Source organism: Scleropages formosus, chromosome 20 (genome assembly GCF_900964775.1).
Source record: "Scleropages formosus chromosome 20, fSclFor1.1, whole genome shotgun sequence".
NCBI lineage: Eukaryota > Metazoa > Chordata > Actinopteri > Osteoglossiformes > Osteoglossidae > Scleropages > Scleropages formosus.
The window spans coordinates 10,439,550-10,462,084 of NC_041825.1; the positions used below are offsets into that span (position 1 = coordinate 10,439,550).

Sequence of the window (22,535 nt, forward strand, 5' to 3'; positions counted from 1 at the left end):
ATATGAAGGCTATGTTTTTCATAATTGTTTCATTAACAAAAATTGTACATTAGTGGAGACCTTCTATAGAAAGAATACAGTTCCACCAGGATTCATATGACAACTGTGCTCATATTTAAATATATTTATGTTTTCATTTTAAAAACTCATGTCTATTTATTATGAAGGATAAATTCTATACATGTATTGTAGAATGAAATCAGTACGCAAGATTTCCTGCTTTTCCATAGAAAACTTTATTGAATAATGCATATCCCTTTATTTTTAATAGTACTTGTTACCTGCACTTGTAAATTGAAGATGAAAGGACAAGCTTTAAATAAAAATCATAATTCATCTTTGGCTGTCTCATTCCCATGTTTTGGGGTTTCAGTCGTTGATTCTTCAGAGTCCTAAAATTAAATCTGGATTAAGTTTGCATATTTTTTAAAGGTGCAAAATATTCAGTGGTATTTACTGCAGCCAGAGAAGTGTCTGAAGTTTGATATACATATTGACTCATATATTTGATAAACAGAAAGATAAAAAAGAACTGGAAAGAATTTGTTTGTAAAGTAATCAGAGCCATTGTAACTTTAAATAGAGTAAAAAAGTCACATGCACTGTCTGGAACCGCTTATCCCAGGGAGGGTTGCGGTGAACCAGAGCCTAGCCCAGCAACACAGGGTGCGGGGATGGGGGGGGAATACACCCAGGGTGAGATGCCAGTCCATTGCAAGGCACCCTAAGCAGGGCTTGAACCCTAGACCCACCAGAGGGCAGGACCCAGCCAAACCCACTGTGCCACCATGCCCCCCACATACTAAACTACATTTTTAAAAATTATCTCAGCATCTTCATAATTGGAATATAGCATAGAACTTTTATCAAATTCTTCTAAGGTTTTTAGTTTAATAATAGCAACTTTCTAAATAAATACAAATACAAAATACACTAAAGCACTAAATACTTCTGTATCTACATAAGTTAGTACATTAACTCTTTGTACTTTTTTACTGAAGAGAATCATTTTACCTCATCTTCATCTTCCTCCTCCTCTTCATCATCCTCTTCCTCATCATCTTCCTCATCTGGCTCTTGAGGGAGTTCCCCTCCATTTTCCAAGAATTTGGTCAGGGTTTCTAAGTCTCTCTTCCCAGTAAAATCAATAATCTGTAGTAAGGGTTTAAGAAACACTGTGAAAAAAATATTTATTACATGAATAATTACACGTAGGTTCTTTCCCAGCTACTGAGACAGCAATTAGGCCAAATTTGACAAGCAAGGAAATATGCTCACCTTTTTCTCTGATCCAGCTGGAAAGTACTTAATGGTGGGAAAACCAGACACAGTGACAGACTCCACTTCATTGGCTGTAGAGTCCATCTTAGCAATGACAATGTTGTCGTGGTCTTTGTATTTCTCACCTAGTTCTTCCCAGATTGGTGCAAGCTCTTTACAGTGTCCACACCAGGGGGCATCTTTTAAAAAACAATAAGACAGAAATGGTTTGCTGCAATCCTTGGTCAATTATTATATTAGATTCAGATTTGATTCAGATTCTGTAGATTCAGTTAATATTCTCTGGATCTTAAATAATACATGTAGTACATCTCTGATGTTGGCCGTGAAAATAGTACAATTAAAACAAACAATTTAAAAACCAAGTATAACACGGATAGCCAGACATTCTAAGTGTTTAGTGACTGTAGCCTAGAACAAGACTTTGCCCAAACTTATTGGCATTCAAGGCTATTCAAAGTTAGAAAAATGTCACTTATTCAGCATGCACTTCAACAAATTAACTGGTTAATCAATACACTTATATATGTTATGTTTTAAGCTTGTGTCCTTTTGGGTGCTGTCTTACAGAATTCAACAAACACGTTCTTGTTTTCATCAAAGGCCACTTCTTCAAAGTTCTTGCCCACTAGAATTTTAACAGGATTCTTATCCCAGTCCTCAGGAATCTCCTGGCTCATCATGTGGGGCTTTTAACAGGAAAATAATAAATTACATCCAAACAATAAAGATACATGAAGTTTTATCATGATTTCATTCTCATAATTACTACTGATAATGCAGTGCAGTCTGCAGTTTTTCTTTAAGGTTTAGCAAGAACCACAACCTTCTCTTCTTGATCTGTCAATTCATTTAAAACTCAAGATTTCATGAAAGCCACCAAAGACGGGAAGACCCACTCATAAGGCCACGTTCATTCCAAGGACTGACACTGTATATTTGGAACAGATCATAAAAATGAATGAACAGTAAAGATGTCTGAGGAGCGGCCTACCTTAATAATTCCATCCAGCACACCCTGGCAAAAGGTGCGGAGCTTGTCAGCTGTGATATCACTTCCTTCCACAGCGTACTTCTTTACTGTGTCTGTGTTAATAAGTCGAAGAGTGGGAGCATCATTTTCGGTCAACCCAAAGTACTTCAACACATGTGAGAAACCTGCAGTTACATCAATGAGGATAAACAGGATCTGGAAAAAGAGGACGAGAAAAGAAAACACTGAGACACTAAAAAAACAGTATAAAACATAATATAAAAGATAAAAATGTTCACCTCATGATATTTGTATAAGACAAATGTTCATCTCCAGAAAATTAATATTTATTTATTCCATATTTCTAAGGCATTTTGAGTTACATTAACCTACATGAAAGGAGCTACATAAACTCTGGATAACAACATGTTCATAAGATTCTGCAGTTTCTTCAAGTCATATTTATGACTTGTCTTTCCATACCTTTCCCTTGAAGTCTGCAGCCACCCCGCGGTATGTTTCTAAAATCTGAGTATGTGACTCCACAGTCAAATTGACAAATAGCAGTATGTGGTTATGTACGTCTGAGCTAAAGATCTTGTCTGCATTCTGAAAGAAATGTACAAGATAAAAAATATAGTTGCCACAATAAACAACAAAAAAATGACCATTTGAGTTCAATGTTGATTCTTGATAAATGATCAGAAAACCTACCTCTTCACTGAACTCAGTAACAAGTTCAATACTGTTCTGCCTAATGAATTTTGCAAGCTCTTCTTTCTCCAGCTCTTTGCCCTCTGAAATCTCGAAGTCTGCACGTCTTTCATCAAACTGGAAGTTGAGAAGTGTTAAAGGAAAATCAAAAATCACATTTTTTTGGTTTATAAGTTTTTAAATTAAATTATATTGACAATATGTTTGTGTATTAGTTGAATATATATTGCCTAATGGTCACGTCAGTTCTCTGTACCTTTTTAAACAGCACAACTCCTGGCTCTGACACCTGATATTTTTCGAAAACCTTAGGGCTTGTTGTGACTCCAAAAGTAGCTTCTAATACATCTGTGGCAGTTTCATAAAAAGTTTTGACAGTGTCAGTCTCAAGATCCTGTCATAAAAAATGGGGGAAAAAAACATTAAAAAAGCAAACATACAATTTTTTAATCATCTTTTTCTATTATGGGTGAAGAAAATGGGGCTATGAATGAAAAATGTACAGACAAGAAACTGAAAGACTTAATAAAACAAATATTTCTTCCTCTCCCATATGTATGGCAGTAGTAAATATGAACAACAATTATTCTTCTTTGTCTACAGCATACTTAGAAAGGCAACTCTGTTCCAAAATACTTACTGTGAAGAAGCCAATCACAACCACATTGTCTGAATCAATTAGATCCTGAGCACTTTCTTCAGTCTCTAGAATAGCAGCACTGGGCCCGGCTCTCCTCTTCAGCCACTGAACAATACCTTTAGGAGTTCTCTTACCTCCACGGAAAAAAGAGGGAAACAGTTGTCTGCTGTCCATCCACCCAATTTCAATAACCTCTTGCCCTGAGCAGGGTTGTGAACTGAGGTCTATCCCTGAAGCATTAGGCACAAAACCCTAAGCGGGGGTACAGCCTGGATAGGACACCAGTCAATCGCAGGATAACCAGACACACGCTCACTCACCCATCCATTCACACACTGAGGGCAATTTAGATTTGCCAGTCGGCCCAAATTTTATGCATTTGAACTGTGAGCAGAAACCAGAGCACCCAAAGAAAATCCACAGAGACATGGGAAGAACCTACAAATTCTACACAGACTGTGTGGGGATCAGACCTAGATTCTTTCATACCACCCGCCCAGGTGCTGTGAGGTGACAGAACGATTTGCTGCACCACTGTGCCCCCCTTGCTCTCCATTGTTAACTAAATGTATACCAAGAAATGAGCGGGCTAAGGTTTACAAAAATGTGAAAAAATGCATGTCCACGGTGTAACTCAGTTGTGCAACTAACTGCCATGTATTGAGGGGATTTTAGCAACACAACTAAGCAACACTAGCACTTGTAGACAAATCAACTAGGTAGGAATGCTCTTACTGTACCAGAGAACTCGACGGAGTTTTTCCGATCCCCATCTGTGAAGAACTTCAATATTGGAAAGCTAAGAATGCCAAATTCTTCAGCCAACTCCTTTTCTTCAATTGCATCCACTTTAGCCAGTCGGATCTCTGATGTCTCATTCTTCAGGATTTCGGCCGCTTTGGCATAATCTGGTTCCAGGGCACGGCAGTGACTGCACCAAGGAGCATCTTAAAGAAATGAAATTATGACAAAAGTGGTTGGCAACTTTTAGTAGAACATACTAGTCAGATGTCCTGTGATAGTGACTTAAAGTGTTATTCAATAAGCTGGAGCAAAGCCCTTTAACTAAAGTATTCATTAATTAGTAAAAAAAAAAATAAACATGAAATGGTAGGGATGTTGCGTTAAAAATTTATTCATGTCAGTTGCTTCAAATAAAAAAAATGTGTAATTTTGAATTAATGCTTTTAAAATGGGGTCTCATTAAAATTAACACAAATTACTCATTAGTATCAATTAATTGAGAGAACAGTGCAAGTCACACCAAATTAAGGGGTGAATTTTTTTCTGGAACAATTAAATGCAAATGGTGCTGCAGGAATGATCTGAAGCCGGATTACTGCAGCAGGGGCACTGTTTTAAATTCAGATGGTTTTGTTTGTAGGCGCTTATCATGAGAACATTTGCATCTGTTTTACTTCTGAAGGTCGCCTACATGACAGGGCAGATAAACTGTTGATTGTAGCTTTGCGCTGTTTAAACAGTTAAAACAATAATTTTATATAATTTTTACAAGGCGATAGTTACATGATTATACATTTTATGTTCACGCGTAACAAAAATCTTACACACAGCCTTATAAAACCCAAGAAATTGCAAGATACTTCACAAAAACACATGCATTTAACTGTAACCGTTTTATGTTATACATGTATTATTACTTTTGTTTGTGTATTTTATACTTACAAAATTCCACAAGCAGATATTTGTTCTCTTGAAGTGCTCTCTCAAAATTATTTATATGAAGAACCAATACACCCTTTTCCTCCACAATTTCATTGGTTTTTTCTTTCTCGTCATCTTCTGTATTGTTCAGGGAATCTTCTTCACTGTCTTCAGCCTTTTCCTCAGTGGGTTCTTCCTCACTTGTACAGGCTGATGCAGCCAAAGCCAGGACAAGGAGATACAGGTGGAACCTCATAGTGCTGGATCAAAGCTCAACTAACACTAGTCAGACACTGGTTCTGATAAAGCCAGGGCCACTTGTGACGAGTCACCCGCAAATTTGCGTGTGAAATTTCTACTGGTTTTTATGTCTGCTTTTTTTCTTCTTTTTTCCATATGTTACACGTCACTTAATTTTCCTCTGCTCTTTTCTTCAGCTGCTCAGACTAATTGCATTTAAAGTACTGTACATAACTTTTACATTTTACTACATTTACTGAACAAACACATTTTGTGAACAAAAGCAGTAACTAGACAAAACATTTTTAAACTTTATCTTAGTGCAGTTTACTTTCTTAAACATTTTTAGTGATAATCATTACATTTGTTTCATCTATTGCAAGTACTATATTATGGATAACAAATTCATATTATTAGTTTTATGAACATTCTGTGTCTGATCACATTTCAATACCGTAGCTGCAGAAGAGGAACTAATGTCAATACTTTTTTCTGTACACGTGTCCTAAGATTGCAAATTTTGTGGCACAGTATCAATGTTCCCTTATCTCACCAGAGGAAATCCACAACTGTCGTTCAGAAATTAGTACACGTCTACCAACTCAGCCACCTCTGAACTGTTTAACTCCTAGTACATATGCTGAAATGTGATGAACAGTTAACAAGGATTTAAACAGTAAACCACTCAAGACCCCAAATAGTTTATCTTGTTTATTGATTTATTTGTGGGGGGCGCAGTGGGTTGGACCGGGTCCTGCTCTCCAGTGGGTCTGGGGTTCGAGTCCCGCTTGGGGTGCCTTGTGACGGACTGGCATCCCGTCCTGGGTGTGTCCCCTCCCCCTCCGGCCTTGCGCCCTGTGTTGCCGGGTAGGCTCCGGTTCCCCGCGACCCTGTATGGGACAAGCGGTTCAGAAAATGTGTGTGTGTGTGATTTATTTGTTTCTGCTTGTCTTAATTGTCCACACATACCACTTGCATTATCATATTCTGTTAACAATAGTAGTAACAATTAACATTACATTACTTTTCAATGTATACCATTTATTTTGAATGTGGTAGTTAGAGTCACTGTTAGTACATATTATCCAGGTGTATATAGGGTTAAATCATTGTATGCATCTTAATATGTTACTTTATAGAAAACTTTCAAGTAAAGAAATAAATCTAAATATAAATCTAATTTTCCCCAATATCTGTGTGACATCTGAAATGAGTGCGACCGGACAAACTCTTTTATTAGAAAGGTAAATATATATTTGTGTTTCTGTATGTCTAAATGCTCTGAACCACACAAAAAAACTGTAGCATGTAGGAGCCTGGCTACACCCATTCCTTGCCCTCACTGATATGTTAGGATGAAATAAGTACCAGATGCTGAGCAATGAGTGAGAGAGATAGCGAGTATGGCTGCCGAAGTTTGCCTATGAAATAGCGGCACACAATAAATTAGGACTCAAAAAGAACTAAGTTAAAACACATCTGAAGTTGACCAGAAAGCACGAGAGTAACCCTTCTACAATCTATGCAAAGGTTTTTAGGTTAAAAGAAACTAAGACAGAGCTTTTAGATAAAAATTCAAAACATTTTCTGTGAAGCAAATCTAACACTGCCTATGTCTCAAGAATACAACTGTTAAAATAAAATATGGTGGTGGCAGTGTCATGCTGTGGGGTGACTTTTCAAGAGCAGGGATGAGGCATTATTTTAAAACAGAAGGAAGAACTGATGGTGCAAAATACAGTGAACTTGCTTCAATTTTCCAAAAAGACTTTTTTTCTTAAAAAAAGTTCACCTTTCAGCATGTCACCTTACAGTTCACCATCAATGGCCCTGCCAAGCTCCTGATCTCAATCCCTTTGACAACCTGTGGCACTATTTTCTTATCTATTAAAAAATATTTGTTGCAACATTCACTACATTTCCGCAAGCAGATGTTATTTGTCAGTAAAACATACCCAAACATAATAATTCAACTTCATTCCACAGAAACTGCCTGGTGTTCTTAAGTACAAATCAGTCAGAACTCAACATCAAATATGTGGAAAAAATGTTTGTCATCTTATTACATGGTGTAACTGGAAGTTAATGAGATTACAAACATTTAGGCAGTTAATGAAAATGTTGACATTTTTACTGCTTACTTGTATTACTACTATATACATGCATATGTTTATAGAACCCACCCAACAAACAAACTGGGTATTGTTGTGCCTTTGTTGACTGTATAGCCAATATAGAGAAAGTGGACAAACGTTGTCCATGTTTATGTGATGAATTCTCAAGCCCTAGATTGATGGTTGTGGAAAATTTCCAGACAATTTGAATAGCAATTAAATACAATTTTAATAATTTTAATCTGAGTTATGACGATGAGTATTTGGGTTTTTCAAAAGCATTTCTTTTCATGTACTGATTTTTTTCTTGCTAATGTTTTAACTTGTTTTGTATTGAACTTGAACGATGAACCTCGGTGCAGAAAGTGGTAGAACAAACTAGGTTTGCTTGAGACTTTCATGTCTGCAGCTGTCTCCTTCTCTCATTGACTCAATGTAATGCATAAATTGTACTTTTGCTGAGATGTACGTCGCTTTGGACAAAGCGTCTGCTAAATGAATAAATGTAAAATGTAAATGTATGTGATACAGTTTACAGAAAAATACCCATTATATACTATGCGCACATTTACCTGACGCTTTTCTCTAAAGCAAGCTTATAATGTAAGGTCACAATTACTGCATCCTTACAAGTATTTACCCATTTACAAAGCTGGGTAATTTTACAGGAGGAACTTATGGTAAGAACCTTACTTAAGGGTACTATAACAAGGTGGGAGTCGAACCTGTGATCTTTGGATCCAAAGGCAGTAGCGCTAACCACTATGCTACCAGCTGTCCCCAAGCGAGCACGAAGCGTTCGAGTTCCACGGCTAGACAGTCACAGCTGCTCTAACGAATGTCCATCAGAGAGAACAAGCCTAAAATTAAATGTATTATTATTTTAACTGCAAAATGTTTTCAAACTGTTCAACAGCTATTCACTTCCCCGGTACTAATGCTAAAATTTGGACTCATTCACGTAGCGAAAGTCGTGGCAAGAGACTTGTTCTTCTCAGGCGCGCGAAGCTGATGATTTCGAAAACCATTTCACTAACATCCTTAATCAATACAGTACGAATAACCTACTTTTAACATGAGTAAAGCATTGTTCATTTATTTGTGTATCACCGTAAGTCGGCTTGGACAAGGGTGTTAAATGAATTAATGGTAATAACAAGCATTATGTTAAGTTGACGACCGCTGCTGTCGCGCTAGTTTTGGCTGTGCTTCTTGTCCCCGCGAGCTCTCCGTACCGCACTCGGCCGCCTCGAGTCGCCTTGTCACGAGAGCAGCCGAACAGGGAAATATGTTCTGCAGCTGCACTAAACCGCACTGTACGACGACTGACTGCAGGCAGAAGCGTTCAAGCGAAGCCCGATTTCCCGGGGAGCATGGCGAACATCACGAAGAGGGTGTCGTGGTCCAGCCTGTGTGAGGACCGAGCGCCGGGGGAGGGCACTGCGCTCCTTGACGACACCCCCGGCGCGCGCAGGTGCCGCAGACAGGAGGTAACGGCGGAACTGCTGCTGCTGTGTGTTTATTATTATCCAGGTATCACACACAGTGCAGACCGAGCGGCACGGTGGCACAGCGAGTAGCGCTGTTGTCTCAGTGCCTCTTTGGTGCGAGAGGACATCGGTTCAATCCCCACTCGCTCCGTCTGTGTGTGGAGTTTGCATGGGTTTTCTCCGGGTGCTCTGGTTTCCTCCCACACTCCAAAGACAGGCTGTTCCGGTTCCCCTAGTGTGTGAGTCCCTAGACGTATGGATTCACTGTGTATCTAGCAGTGTAAGTCACCATGGTGAATAAGGTGTGTGGGCTGATAACACTACATAGAGTCAAGTGTAAAGATGCTTTGGAGAAAAGTGTCTCCTAAATAAATCAAATGTAAGTTTGCAGCAAAGAACAAAACTCGTGCTGGGCTGCACAGTTGTCTGACTTACTTAGGAGAGTCTGAATTGATTCACCCTCACATGATTAATTCAAACTTCCTTTTTCATTTTATTGTTCTAGGACATGCTGATTGCATTTTTCTTTTTTTTTTTTTTTGTGGTCAGCGAAGCCAGGTGGTGTACTGGTTAAGACCATCCCGTTGTATGCTTACTGTTTCCATTCCCATTCCTGCAGTATCCTTTGTCAAATTCCTTACCAGGTTAGGCCAGGTTACCCTGTTACAAATGGGGTAAATCGTTATGAATTTGGTTGTCTCACGCTGTAAGGCGTCTTGGACAAAGGTGTTAACTGGGTAAATATAATAATAATAATAATAATAATAATAATAATAATGCTACAGCAGTACAGTAGCTGAAAAAATACTTAATATGCAATATGCAGGAAAGAAGCTAGGCTGTGAATAGATGCTCAACTGAAATTTAAATTAAATGCCAAACAAAATTTAAAAAAAAAGATTAAGTATTCATTTTATAATATCACACACAATGTCTACAACCGCTTGTCCTAAGCGGGGTCGCAATGAGCCAAAGCCTAACCCGGCAACACGGGGCGCAAGGCTGGAGGGGGGAGGGAACACACCCTGGATTGGACGCCAGTCTGCCACAAGGCACCCCAAGCAGGATTTAAACCCCAGACGCACCACAGAGCAGGCCCCGGCCAAACCCGCTGTGCCACCGCACCCCCCTATTATAATATTAAGTATATAAAATACTCAAAATGTCAGAAGTAACATTAGAAGTCAGAATAATGCCTGCCTTGTATCTTGAAAACACAGGTAAAGATTCATGTGTACATTAAAGAAGTGTTTTTCAGATACCACTTAAGTTGTAGTTTAATATTCAGAACGTGAGAAAATTAAGTGGACAGCACTGGGCTGTGGGTTCAGATGTAGGTTCAAGTCCTTCGCAGTCTTTAGTAATTTCCCAGTGTTTATCTGGGTTTCCTCTGGGTGCTTGTGTGTGTGAGGGAATCAGTGTGGCCACCATGTACTGGACTGCCATCCAATTCATGGTGTAGGTTACCTGCCTCAGTCCCACTGTTTTTGACACAAGCTCTGGACCTTCACAACCCTGTATTACACAAGTGGTTATTCATGAATGGGTGGATGAATAAGATAATAATGTACAGAAAACCGAATAAATTATACAAAGAGTATCACACAGATGTATCATTTAAAAATAACACACTGAATAGATTTGTGTGAAATCGAAATGTTCTTTTTCCGCCTATAGTTTTCTGGGGGCAGTTTATTTAGAATTGGAAGACTGAGTACTATTGACCTGGATGAAGAGGTCACCAGCAAGGAGGTATATTTCAGTTTTTTTTTTTTTGCTCCTGCTACTTTCAAGTGTCCAAGAGCCCATGTTGTCTTCTCAGGATTTTTCTTCTACAAGTGAAGAGGACTGATACAGGGCAAACCTTTATTTATAATGTTACATTTACATTTATTCATTTACAAGATGCCTTTGAAGTGACGTACATCTGAGAAAATCATTAATATTACATTAATATAACCTCCTGACACCCTGCCTTTCATTCTTGTCAACTTTCTAGGACACACACTTAAAAATATATTACCCAGATTACATACTACAATCCTGACTCCTAATGTAGCTTATAGAAAGCATTCCATGATTTTATATATAAAATATATACATTTATGTATTCATTTTATTGAAATTTTTAGATGTAAATATGTATAGTTCTGTAAATATAGGAATATATATAAATTAGTGCTAGCAAGGTGATTAGGAATCATCGATATTCGGATAAACCTTTATTCGGCTACTCGTGAGATGAACATTGGTTCATATGGTGGAAAGTAACAAACTAACTGTACTTTATAATCACGCATCTGCATATAAGTCTTGTAGTGTGTGAGTGTCACAGAGAGAGTGTGTTCCACTGGTGTATGGATGAGTGATCCATTCTAAGTAGTTTATCTAACAGTGTAAGTCACCTTGGTGAATAAGGTGTGTGGGTTAGTAACACTACGTAGTGTTCGTTGTAAGTCGCTTTGGAGAAAACCGTCTGCTAAGCGAATAAATGTAAATGTAAGTCTTTCTTTCTGCTAATGTAATGTATACATTGTATTTTCTATGAGATGTACGTTGCTTTGGAGAAGAGCGTCTGCTAAATGAATAAATGTAAATGTATGTGAAACCTCCATGTTTGCTGGTGAGCCTTGGACAACTTCCAACTTTCTAGGACAATAATCGTAGAAATATGTATTTAAAACCTTTTTGCTGGGTCTCAGGAGGATTAACTTTTCTGGGGTAAATGATTTACTTCAGTGTTATTAACAAAGCTGCATTTTGTGCTGTGTTTGAATAAAATTCACAATATACTGTATGAACATATAATTAATCTAGTCATATAACCACATCGGCTGTGAAGTGTTTCACCGGTCTTACTAGATTTCATTTAATGCAGGAGACCTTAAAGCAACCTAATGAAATCCCTCACAACGAGAAGCTGCTTTCACTGAAATATGAGGTAAGATGAAAGTGACCTCAACTATATGCTTAAATTCAAAGGATTGATTCCGAGTTAAAGAAAGAATCAAGTCAGCTGTAAAGTTAGCCTAATATACATTGACACAGTTACATTTTGTCCATTAAGTTTTGGAAAATTCTACTCTTATTTTCTTTGTAGGTTGGAAGTATGTACATGAATTATGCACTCTGCCTGTAGCAACACTTTAAATGTACCACCTTCATCAAATAGAAAATGATTTGGCATGAGTTATATGGATGAAAAATGCTTTGAATATTGTAAATAATTATACATGATGATGATGATTATTATTATTCCCCCAGAGCCTTGACTATGACAACATTGAGAACCAGCTGTTTTTGGAAGAAGAGGGACAGATGAGCCCCATGGTGTGTCCATTCACTGAAGCTGTGATTTAGCAGTATGCCCCATGTTCGGAGAGTCAGAAGTCACCCATTGCTGTCCTTTGCAGTGATTGGTGATTTTTTTTTTTTTCATGTTACAAAGCCTTTTTCAGTCATATAAGGAAGTAAACGTAAACATTTCCTGATATATTTTGTTAGAAGCAATGCAACCATTCATGTTCCTTTCTTCCTTTTGTTTGAATGAGTTATATCTCGAGTTTGTTGCTTTTACTTTTGTTTGTGCATTGCACATTTTAAAGTTATCAAAGACTGTTTGAAAATTGAATGATTGAAGGAATTTGTGTGATTTCAAAAATACACATCCTGCTGCTGCAGTTAATCAGTGTTTTTGTCTGTGCTTCTGTTTCATATCAAGCTTCTAAGCCGTAGGTTAAGCAATGCAGTAATTATGGAGCACCTTTTTTCTTCTTGACTCCATAATTTGTGCAGGGTTTTAAATGTGTGGAGATCAGTCGCTGGGTGATATGCGGACTCATTGGCTTCCTGACAGGACTTATTGCCTGCTTCATCGACATTGTCGTGGAGATCGTTGCAGCCTACAAGTACAAAATTGTCAAACGTTGTATCCTTATATCAGTGCAAATGATCTTGAGGTATGAAACACTCCTTTCGGTGGTGGTGTAGTATACTGCGGTAAATGGTGTATATGGATTGAGTTGTTTCTTAACACATGTCTCAGACATCGACCAATTCGTGGTGGAGGGGGGACTCTGTGCCTCCGTAATCTTGTGGGCGATTCTCAATTCAGCATTTGTTATGGCTGGTTCGCTGGTTGTGGCCATATTCGAGGTAATTAGGGACAGTGTTGACATTTTAATTTATTTACTACATTTATGCTTTTCACAATGTTTAATTCACATTTATTTCCTATTGATTTTTTTTTTTTGGAAGTAGATAAACCCTTTTCTGAACAGCTTCATTGCTCTCTAAATCTATTATGTATTTGAGCTGCAGAACAAATCACATAAGACAGCTTGTTTTGATTGTCTCACTTTTGGAAGGTTCTTCTGTTGCTAATATAGCTATTGCGATTTATCGTAAATAAAAATTTTTTTTTAGCCCATAGCTGCTGGCAGTGGAATCCCTCAGATAAAATGCTACCTGAATGGAGTGAAAATCCCACGTGTTGTGCGACTTAAGGTAATTAGTGATATCACTAATATTATGTCAAAAACTTCTCTCTAAGTCCTATGGAGTCAACTAAAACAACACTGATGTTTTGGACCAACTGATAGTATGATATCAGTACCAGGGGCAGCTGGTAGCATAATGGTTAGAGCTACTGCCTTTGGACCCAAAAGGTTGCAGGTTTGATTCCCAAATCTGGCTGTAGAACCCTTGAGCAAGGTACTTCCCCTGAATTGCTCCAGTAAAATTACCCAGCTGTATAAATAGGTAAATAATTGAAAGTGCCTCAACATTGTATGTCATTTTGGAAAAAAGTATCAGCCAAATTAATAGATGTAAGTGTAATACAAGCTGGTGATAAGAAGGCTGCTATTTCCACTCGATTCGAAGCACTTGAGCTGAAATTGCAGAAGAAAAAAAACTCCACTGGAACTGGTTGTGCTTAACTGACAGGGTCAGAGTAGCTTCTTTTGACCAGCTGTAGTAAGTAAATAAGTAAGTAAGATGTAAGTTTGTAATTCCAATAAAAAAGTGAACAAACGAGTTGGGCTTCTTGATGGTGTCACAAAAAGATCAGTTCTTCATCTGGGAAAAAATAAAGGAAAAAGTGCGAATATTCCCAAATCCCTACCTGCCTCTAATGGAAGAATTTTGCCAACTTTATATGACATTTTACTTTTTTCTTTGGTTGTGATGTGCCGTTTTTCTCTCCCGAGACTCTAGTGGTAAAAGTGTTTGGTGTGATCTGCTCTGTGGTCGGGGGCCTGGCAGTTGGAAAGGTACTTAGAAAACTGTATATAACTCTCTTGTATTCCTCATCTGTGCTTGGGTGTTGTGTCAACCTTCTTCTTACTCTCCCAGGAAGGTCCTATGATCCACTCTGGTGCTGTGGTGGCAGCTGGCGTGTCCCAAGGAAGGAGTACCTCCCTGAAGAAAGACCTCAAAGTCAGTCAGATTAGTGGTATTGCAGCTTAGTCTGCATCCTAAAACCAGAGTGACAATTTTAGGCCACACTGGATTGGTTGAAGGGGTGTTTTAATGTACACAAAGAGGTAAGAATTGGAATGGAATGAGGGTCTCTGTGTGTTTGTGTTGCCCACAGATATTTGAGTACTTCCGCAGGGACACGGAGAAGAGGGACTTTGTGTCAGCGGGCGCAGCTGCTGGTGTGTCGGCTGCTTTTGGAGCTCCTGTTGGTGAGGAAACGCCTTCTCCACAATGTAAAAATATTCCTCCATCTAAAAATATATTTGTATTTTTACTTTTTTGGTTGGAGACAGCAATGCAAATCTTTTTAAATTTTCGAATCAAATTTTGTCATGCTTTACTGAATTTGTCCGTTAATCACTTCTTAAAATAGATTTGTAATTTTAAATGCTAAAATGTTTTTTTAATTTAAAAATTAGAATAGATTTTGAAAAAATACCAGAAATATTTAAATTCTGTTTTTTTTAAAACTTCATAACGAAATGGTATTTCAGGGTTTCACTGGCTGTGGAGTAACCAGGAATAAGAGTTTAGGACAATGTTGGATTTAGCTTGTTTTTTTTTTTTTTTAATTGAAATGTTTCTCATATGAAACTGATCATTGAGAGTAATTTTATAGGCAGTTTGGTAGGTTCTCATCAATGACAGTGAAACTGTCACAATTGTGTAAATGCACATTAACACCACAAAGACCATAATTTGGCAGCTGTACAGTAGCTATAATGTTAATGTCAATCAAAGATGCACTCTAATTATATCTCCTGGATTAACATCTAGAGCTCCTCCTCATTCTTCTTGGTGTCTAAATTGTTCATGGCATGAATGGTATGACAATACATAAAGGAAAATATAAGACCAGGTTAGGTTCACATAGGGGAGGGCACGTCTATAAGACAGCAAATTCGTGAGTGATTAAGAAGCTGGTAGGTGAACAGAAAGTACAGTTTTAAATGTCAGCAAAATAACTGTTTTCGTTGTATCTCCTGCTGGTTCTTTAATTCATTTATTGTGACACACTGAGTTCTGTGGTTCCAGGGATAAGCAGGAAAAGGATATAATGGGCTTACAGCGTTTAGTTATAACCCCATTTCACGCACCCATTTGAAACAAATACCGCCACAAATATAAATGAAGAAAAATGCATCAGGAACTGTAACAAAACAAAAAGGGGTCAGAAGTCAAGAGGGGGAAAAAAAGCACTTTTGTGTTACCTCAATGCAAAACTCATAAACAAAGCACAAACTGCACAAAATTGTCCAGATTCACTCCATAATTAAGTAAACAAACGTGTCTCAGTTAAATGGCAACATCACAGGCTCAGGTCCTTTAAGGAGCCCTTATCCAGGTAAGGCTGTGATTCAGGGGGGTGGATGTGTATCAGCTAATGCCTATTCTATATAAAATATGTATATTTATTTACCTTCATCTTCTTTTACCATTAGTACTGTTACCTCTTATCTATGATTAATGCTTCGTTATGCAAAATGCAGAGGAAAAATAGAGTACTGTATACATGTACAGTAAACGTATCGTATAAGGTGGTAAAAATTAAATGTTCAAGGGTAAACAGCAATGACCTTGTTAAGGGAATGGTTTATCTGTCTGTTGTATTTGCAGAATTGTTAATTTATATTTCTTTGAATGTCTAGGTGGTGTTCTCTTTAGCTTGGAGGAAGGAGCTTCCTTTTGGAATCAGATGCTGACATGGAGGATTGTACGTGTTTAGTATGCTTTCTCATTTGTTGACTGCGTACAGTAGATGAAAAGCACCAAGTCTTGAAGAACGCTGTGCTTATTTTCTTCAGTTCTTCGCCTCCATGATATCAACCTTCACCCTGAATTTTTTCCGGAGCATTTATAACGGCAACCCAGGAGAGCTCGCGAACCCTGGTCTTATTAACTTTGGCCAGTTTGAAAGTGGAGTAAGTAATCACATAAATACAAGATTTTAGTTTCAAGTAATATGTTGCAATTTTAAAGAACTGTTTCATTTTCTTTTTTGGGGGGAAGTGTTTTTCTCACACTGCAGCTGCATTGCTTGACACCAGGCATGCTGCTTTGCATTTACTCCAATTAGCTGTTACCTTCTTTTCCTTTTGTTATAGTTATACCATAATATGGTTATAATTATTTAGATTGATCTTTTAGTGAGGGAATTTATAGTCTTTTTCCCTCTGTTTTATAGTCTTTTTTCTTCCAAAGCTTTGTTGGCAAAGGAGGTTTACTTTGCAATGATTGTATACAAAGTTATGAATGTTTAAAGACAGAATTCCAAGTCTCTGGGTTGTTTGATCTTTCAGGCATACAAACTGTATGAAATCCCAATCTTCATCTGTATGGGAGCTGTAGGTAAGGATGGATTCTCAGATAGATGTGTATGATGAATATGAATCTATAGTTTTTTATTATTATTATTATTATTATTATTATTATTATTATTATTTTACATTTGTTTCTCCTTCTTAATGTAGGTGGTGTACTTGGAGCAGGGTTTAATGCCCTGAACTACTGGTTAACAATTTTCAGAATCAGGTATGAATTTTTATTTCGTGAGCTTCACAAATGTTTGGTAAGTCATATTTGTAATGAATTTGTAAATAATTTGCCATAAGTCCCACTGTAATTACTGTAATTTTCAGTCTTTATCTCAAAATAACATAACTTCTAACATAAAATAAACAAACAAATGTATTAGATGCCATTACTCCAGTGTTCTAAAGGTAAACTATACTTCAGTGTCATGTCATCTGCCCATAATACTCTTTTCTGGTCATTCACCATCCAGTGTCTGTGTTATGTACATGTATTTTCCCCATACCTACATAAATGACACATACAGTGAGTGAATTATAATATTTGTTGTGAATTTTACATCTTGTAGTTTGTGGTCAAAAGTACATCATTGCATCATTGTGTCTAAATCATTGTAGTGGTAGAAAGAGAACCTGTTTGATAACTGATCACTTCCTGTTTTTTACAACTCAAAGTAACTTTGAATGGCTTTCTGCTGTAAATGTTGCAGTAGTACGCAGCTGAAATAGCATTTTTATTTTTACATTAGAACTGAAACCTTGTTATACTTTTTACCTCTTTAAAGGTAAAAGTCAACCATTTTACTTTTTTGGATTGGTTCACTCTTGGGTTTTTAATGGTCCCTCTGTGAACACCTTCTCAGGTACATCCACCGGTCCTACCTGCAGGTTATAGAGGCTATACTGGCAGCTGCTGCTACAGCCACGGTATCATACATATTGATGTACTGCTCTGATGACTGCCAAACCCCAGGAGAACACCAGGCAGTGGAATACCCCCTTCAGGTTAGCACATATTTGTAGGATAGCAGTCTCACTAGTAGTTAAGGAGTTGGATAAGTAGCAGCTCAGTCTCATAACAAACTTATAATAATAGAGGACCTTAGATTATATTGCAGTGAAATCAGTGTGGCAAAAATAAATACATACTTCAGTTCTGTCTATATCATTGTCTCTGTGTACTGTATATACAGTACATAGTAAAAACACTTTGTTATTGGTGCACCAGTTGTTTTGTCCGGATGGGCAGCACAACTCCATTGCTACAGTCTTCTTCAACACCCCAGAGAGAAGCGTCAGGAACTTGTTCCACAACTTTCCAGGTTTGTGTCTCTTTTCTGGTAAGCCTGTCTGCCTGCGTCATAAGACTGAAATCCTTCTTTCAGTTCCTCGGGCTCAAATAGAACAGATTCCCAACACTTAATACAGTTTCTGCTCCTTCAGCAATTAACTACACTAGTCCACATGTCGGTATTTAATGCACTGGCATCACTATTTGTGTACTGCAGTCCTGGCACTGGTGTTGCTTTCACAGTTTGTTTATACTTTCTTTATTGTCTCCTTTTTTTAAAGAGAATGTGCTCAATAACAGTGTTTTGTTACAAGCAGCTATGGCATTTTTACTACACCAGTACAGTAGACAAAACTTTTCCTTGTTAATGTCACATTTCAAACATTTCCAGTGTTGAAAAGCTGAACCAACAAAAGTGTTAGTTTGGATGATCTAATAGTGTTATGATGGCAAAAAGTCTTTATTAATTTACAGTATTGCTTAAGTATGAGTATAGTTCTTGGAAACCAGGTATATGAGGTATCTGATGAAAAATTTTGAGCGTGAAACCAGCCGCTGTCTTCTCAACTCTTCTGTAGCAATTCCCAAAGAAGCAGAACATTCATGTGCTGTTTTACTTTCAGTCTTCTGTCCAGTTCCTCCCTCACAAATACTGCCAAAGTGGACTTATACTTTCCATTGGTACTCCAGATAAATAAGTAAATAGGATTACTAGTGAACCCTACAACTGTGACACATTTTTACTTCTCCTTTTTCCCTCAAAGGCTCCTATAATTCCCTGACCCTGTTTCTCTTCACATTCACGTACTTCTTCCTGGCCTGCTGGACATACGGGCTGACTGTGTCAGCTGGAGTGTTTATCCCCTCCCTCCTGCTTGGAGCAGCTTGGGGGCGCCTCATTGGCAACCTTCTGACCAACTCTGGTGTCTCTGTAAGTGCATCGCTTACAAAGGGTGGAGGGAAAACAGTTGGAATGTTACCTGATTCGGTCCATAGTGCCCTAATATGTCCAGCCCGTTGATTGTGCATGTTGAAAACATGGTTTGTTTTTTTTTTTTTTTTGCAGATTTTTGCAGATCCTGGCAAGTATGCTTTAATGGGAGCAGCAGCTCAACTTGGTAAGTCTTTTTCTCACTCAAGCATTCATTCAGGCTATGAAATGTTATTACTCCATTAACCATTGTTAGTGAATTCTCACAACACTTTATGTATGACATTACTTAAATTTTGAAGTAAATACAACAATATGAAGGAATTATGTGGTATTTAATCTCACTTGTGGTTTGTTTAAGTGTTTGAAACGTTGTTCTCTTTCAGGTGGAATTGTCAGAATGACTCTGAGTTTGACTGTTATCATGGTGGAGGCCACAGGCAATGTTACATATGGTCTTCCCATCATGCTTGTCTTAATGACATCAAAAATAGTGGGCGATTACTTTGCTGAGGTAAGTTCTAGACTCAAGGATTATATTAAGCAGCAGGTTAACCTGCTGGAAACTGTTCTGCCCTAAAGTGGGCTGATCCAGGCAGTTTTATTTATTATCTTTAATTGGTTCACATTTCTTCAGATCAGAGGTTTTACCATGCTTTTCATTATTGAATTACCATACTCCAGCTCACCCCACCTCATTCTGTGGCTGAACAAAAAGAAAAATCAAAAATGTGTGACTGGCACATGATTATGCAGTGGGTCCTTATAAGGCCTATTTATGAATACATTACAGGGGCTGTATGACATCCACATAAAACTGCAAAGTGTTCCCTTCCTGGGCTGGGAAGCACCGGCCACCTCTCACTCCTTCACTGCAAGGTGGGTCTTCTCTTTAGGCCTCATTAGATACACCAGTTTTAGCCAGAAGGTTGCAGATTCACAGGCCTTATTGTTTTGCTGCTCTGTAAAATACGGTGGTGGGTGTGAGTGACACGGAGAGAGTGTGTTCCACTGATGAATGGATGAGTGACTCTTTGTTAGTAGTGTGTCTAGCAGTGCAAGTCACCTTGGTGAATAAGGTGCGTGGGCTACTAAAACAACATAGTATCCATTGTAAGTCACTTTGGAGAAACGCAACCTCTAAGTGAATAAATTTAAATGTAAAATAGTGCTTTTTTAAATGTAGAATTATCTTACTTGAAGGTGGAAGGTGGTGTCATGTAATTTCTAATCATACTGATAATACAGCACAGCTGCAAAGATGTTTGTCACTTCTTTATCTGCTTTTGGCATGTTTTTACTTACTGAAACTGGTGCCCGGTTAAAGTGTTTAATTTTAGTAACTCTTGTTTGTTTCTTTCTCCAAAATAGGGAGGTGATGAGTTCCCCAGTGATGTGCTTCAACAGAACAGAGAAAGTGGGGACCATTGTAGACGTTCTCAGTAACACATCTGCCAAGCACAATGGCTTCCCCATTGTCAGCGATTTTACCACAAATGAGGTATATCTGTTTTACTCCACCCAAGTTATCAAATTTTTCTTGCATGTTTGCTTTAGATGTAGCTTAAATGCACTAGCTGATCAATTTATATTCCTGACATTGTAATTTTTGTGTTGGCCAGACTACATGTGGTTTTTTTTTTCCCCAAATGTATTTCTCTTTGTGTTTCCTGTTTATATTTTCTAGCCAGGAAGGATATGTGGACTGATCCTACGATCTCAGCTTATTGTTCTCCTGAAACACAAGGTAAGATGTACAGTATGGATCACACAATGACTGGTCTTGATTAAACATTTGGTATTTTGATATTAATATAGAGCATATTAGGTTATTATTTATTGGTCACAACAATGTTTGGAATTAATTGTATACTTAGGTATTTGTCGAGAGAGCACAGCTCAAACAGCGCAAGCTTCTGCTGAAGGACTTCCGAGATGCCTACCCTCGCTTCCCCCCGATCCAGTCCATCCATGTATCTCAAGATGAGCGGGAATGCACGATGGATCTTACTGAGTTCATGAACCCAACACCATACACAGTGCCTCAGGTAAACCAGGCTCACAGAGTATAGAGGCATGGCCTGTTAGGGGTGTAATTCAGGTATCCTTCAATTCAGCCATGAAGACAATTTGCATGATTAACATAAAGATTTTAAATGAACTTTATGTATATATTATATATATGTATGTATTATATACACATATGAAAATACATACACATGTGTAAACGCATCAATCAATTATTTTCTCAATACTGTTGCTTTAAATTTCAGGAGACCTCTCTCCCTCGAGTATTTAAATTATTCCGAGCCCTTGGATTAAGACATCTTGTAGTGGTTGATAATGAGAACCGGGTAAGTCCATTTTTAATGTTGGCCATTTCTTGTTCTCAAATGTGCATGCACATTCTTCTGTCAGCATAAAGAGACTTCAGCTTTGTAAGTACGTTGTACAGTCTGTAAATTGTAAGACAAGCCATCGTGTGGTGCTGGTGTGATTGCAAGCCATCAGCATGTGGATCATCAATGTGTATCAGAAGAGAAGAAAAGAGAAAGGGTCTATACATAAGTATTTATAAAATAAGAAAAAATAACTTGTTTATGAAGTAAAAGAGGTTTCTTTATTTTCCCATTTTATAAACATTTGTGCAACGGCGCATACAAACACCTGGTAGTATTACTGAAATATTTCTCTCTCCCAGTTGTAATTCGGTTGTATTTTATGTTTTTCATAAGTTGAAGCAAGGTCTTTTTTTTTGTTTTTAATGCTGGAAGACGGGCATTGTTGCAAGCACTGAATAACTTCTGTTGAATACATGTGTAAGTTTATCTTCGCATTATGCAACCCATAGCGACTTTTATTTGTGAATTTTTAATGTAAATGTGTATAGGTGGAACGGGGGTGCGGTGGCGCAGTGGGTTGGACCACAGTCCTGCTCTCCAGTGGGTCTGGGGTTCAAGTCCCCCTTGGGGTGCCTTGCGACGGACTGGCGTCCCGTCCTGGGTGTGTCCCCTCCCCCTCCAGCCTTACGCCCTGTGTTGCCGGGTAGGCTCCGGTTCCCCGTGACCCTGTATGGGACAAGCGGTTCTGACAATGTGTGTGTGTGTGTGTGTATAGGTGGTTGGACTTGTGACAAGGAAGGACCTGGCACGCTACCATTTGGGCAAACACGGTCTGGAAGAGCTCCAGTTGGCACAGACCTGATCCACAGATGCTGTTCACAGCCTGTGCAAAAACAGCACAGCTACACATCCCCCAGCTACATACAACCCTACAGGGTCACTCCAAGAAACCAAAAGTGCCAAAAAAATGCAATCGATAAATATGCAGACTGCCTCAGTTACTTTGTGTTGTTTATGAATAATGTAATTTTTAAAATTTCTTTCTACTCTGTAACTTTTTG

The 22,535-nt window shown here is 38.1% G+C and overlaps 2 protein-coding genes across 3 annotated transcripts; one reads left to right on the forward strand and one right to left on the reverse strand.

The window, feature by feature from the left end:
• Positions 1 to 222: 222 nt before the first annotated feature.
• On the reverse strand, positions 223 to 5,531 carry pdia2 (protein disulfide isomerase family A, member 2). The gene is made up of 11 exons (XM_018739636.2): positions 5,295 to 5,531; positions 4,349 to 4,555; positions 3,609 to 3,742; positions 3,225 to 3,362; positions 2,969 to 3,085; positions 2,738 to 2,863; positions 2,276 to 2,470; positions 1,850 to 1,970; positions 1,279 to 1,460; positions 1,015 to 1,152; positions 223 to 392 (listed from the first exon to the last, which is right to left on the reverse strand). The coding sequence occupies exons 1-11, from the start codon at positions 5,527 to 5,529 to the stop codon at positions 327 to 329; spliced, it is 1,659 nt and encodes a 552-aa protein (XP_018595152.2). The 5' UTR covers positions 5,530 to 5,531; the 3' UTR covers positions 223 to 326.
• A 3,320-nt stretch (positions 5,532 to 8,851) lies between these two features.
• On the forward strand, positions 8,852 to 22,535 carry LOC108926295 (H(+)/Cl(-) exchange transporter 7-like). 2 transcript variants are annotated; one of them, XM_018738900.1, is made up of 25 exons: positions 8,852 to 9,117; positions 10,795 to 10,869; positions 11,996 to 12,058; positions 12,382 to 12,447; positions 12,913 to 13,045; positions 13,163 to 13,272; positions 13,543 to 13,623; positions 14,328 to 14,390; positions 14,473 to 14,556; positions 14,714 to 14,807; positions 16,248 to 16,312; positions 16,404 to 16,520; positions 16,899 to 16,947; positions 17,070 to 17,130; positions 17,774 to 17,915; positions 18,139 to 18,232; positions 18,966 to 19,132; positions 19,268 to 19,319; positions 19,519 to 19,646; positions 19,926 to 20,011; positions 20,504 to 20,633; positions 20,820 to 20,879; positions 21,010 to 21,180; positions 21,406 to 21,486; positions 22,250 to 22,535. In XM_018738900.1, the coding sequence occupies exons 1-25, from the start codon at positions 9,001 to 9,003 to the stop codon at positions 22,334 to 22,336; spliced, it is 2,376 nt and encodes a 791-aa protein (XP_018594416.1). In that variant the 5' UTR covers positions 8,852 to 9,000; the 3' UTR covers positions 22,337 to 22,535. The 2 variants fall into 2 exon arrangements, with proteins under 2 accessions (XP_018594416.1, XP_018594423.1); XM_018738907.1 differs by lacking the exon at positions 10,795 to 10,869.

What these genes read in the sequence shown, in the direction of transcription:
- pdia2 (XM_018739636.2), bottom strand. Translation starts at nt 5,529, where the DNA reads ATGAGGTTCCACCTGTATCTCCTTGTCCTGGCTTTGGCTGCATCAGCC. An exon ending in GAACGTGTTTGTTGAATTCT is followed by an intron (nt 1,461 to 1,849) that starts GTAAGACAGCAC and finishes GTTTTTTAAAAG; the next exon opens with ATGCCCCCTGGTGTGGACAC. An exon ending in CAGCTGGATCAGAGAAAAAG is followed by an intron (nt 1,153 to 1,278) that starts GTGAGCATATTT and finishes CCCTTACTACAG; the next exon opens with ATTATTGATTTTACTGGGAA.
- LOC108926295 (XM_018738900.1), top strand. Translation starts at nt 9,001, where the DNA reads ATGGCGAACATCACGAAGAGGGTGTCGTGGTCCAGCCTGTGTGAGGAC. An exon ending in TGCTTTTGGAGCTCCTGTTG is followed by an intron (nt 14,808 to 16,247) that starts GTGAGGAAACGC and finishes TTGAATGTCTAG; the next exon opens with GTGGTGTTCTCTTTAGCTTG. An exon ending in TGACCAACTCTGGTGTCTCT is followed by an intron (nt 19,133 to 19,267) that starts GTAAGTGCATCG and finishes TTTTTTTTGCAG; the next exon opens with ATTTTTGCAGATCCTGGCAA.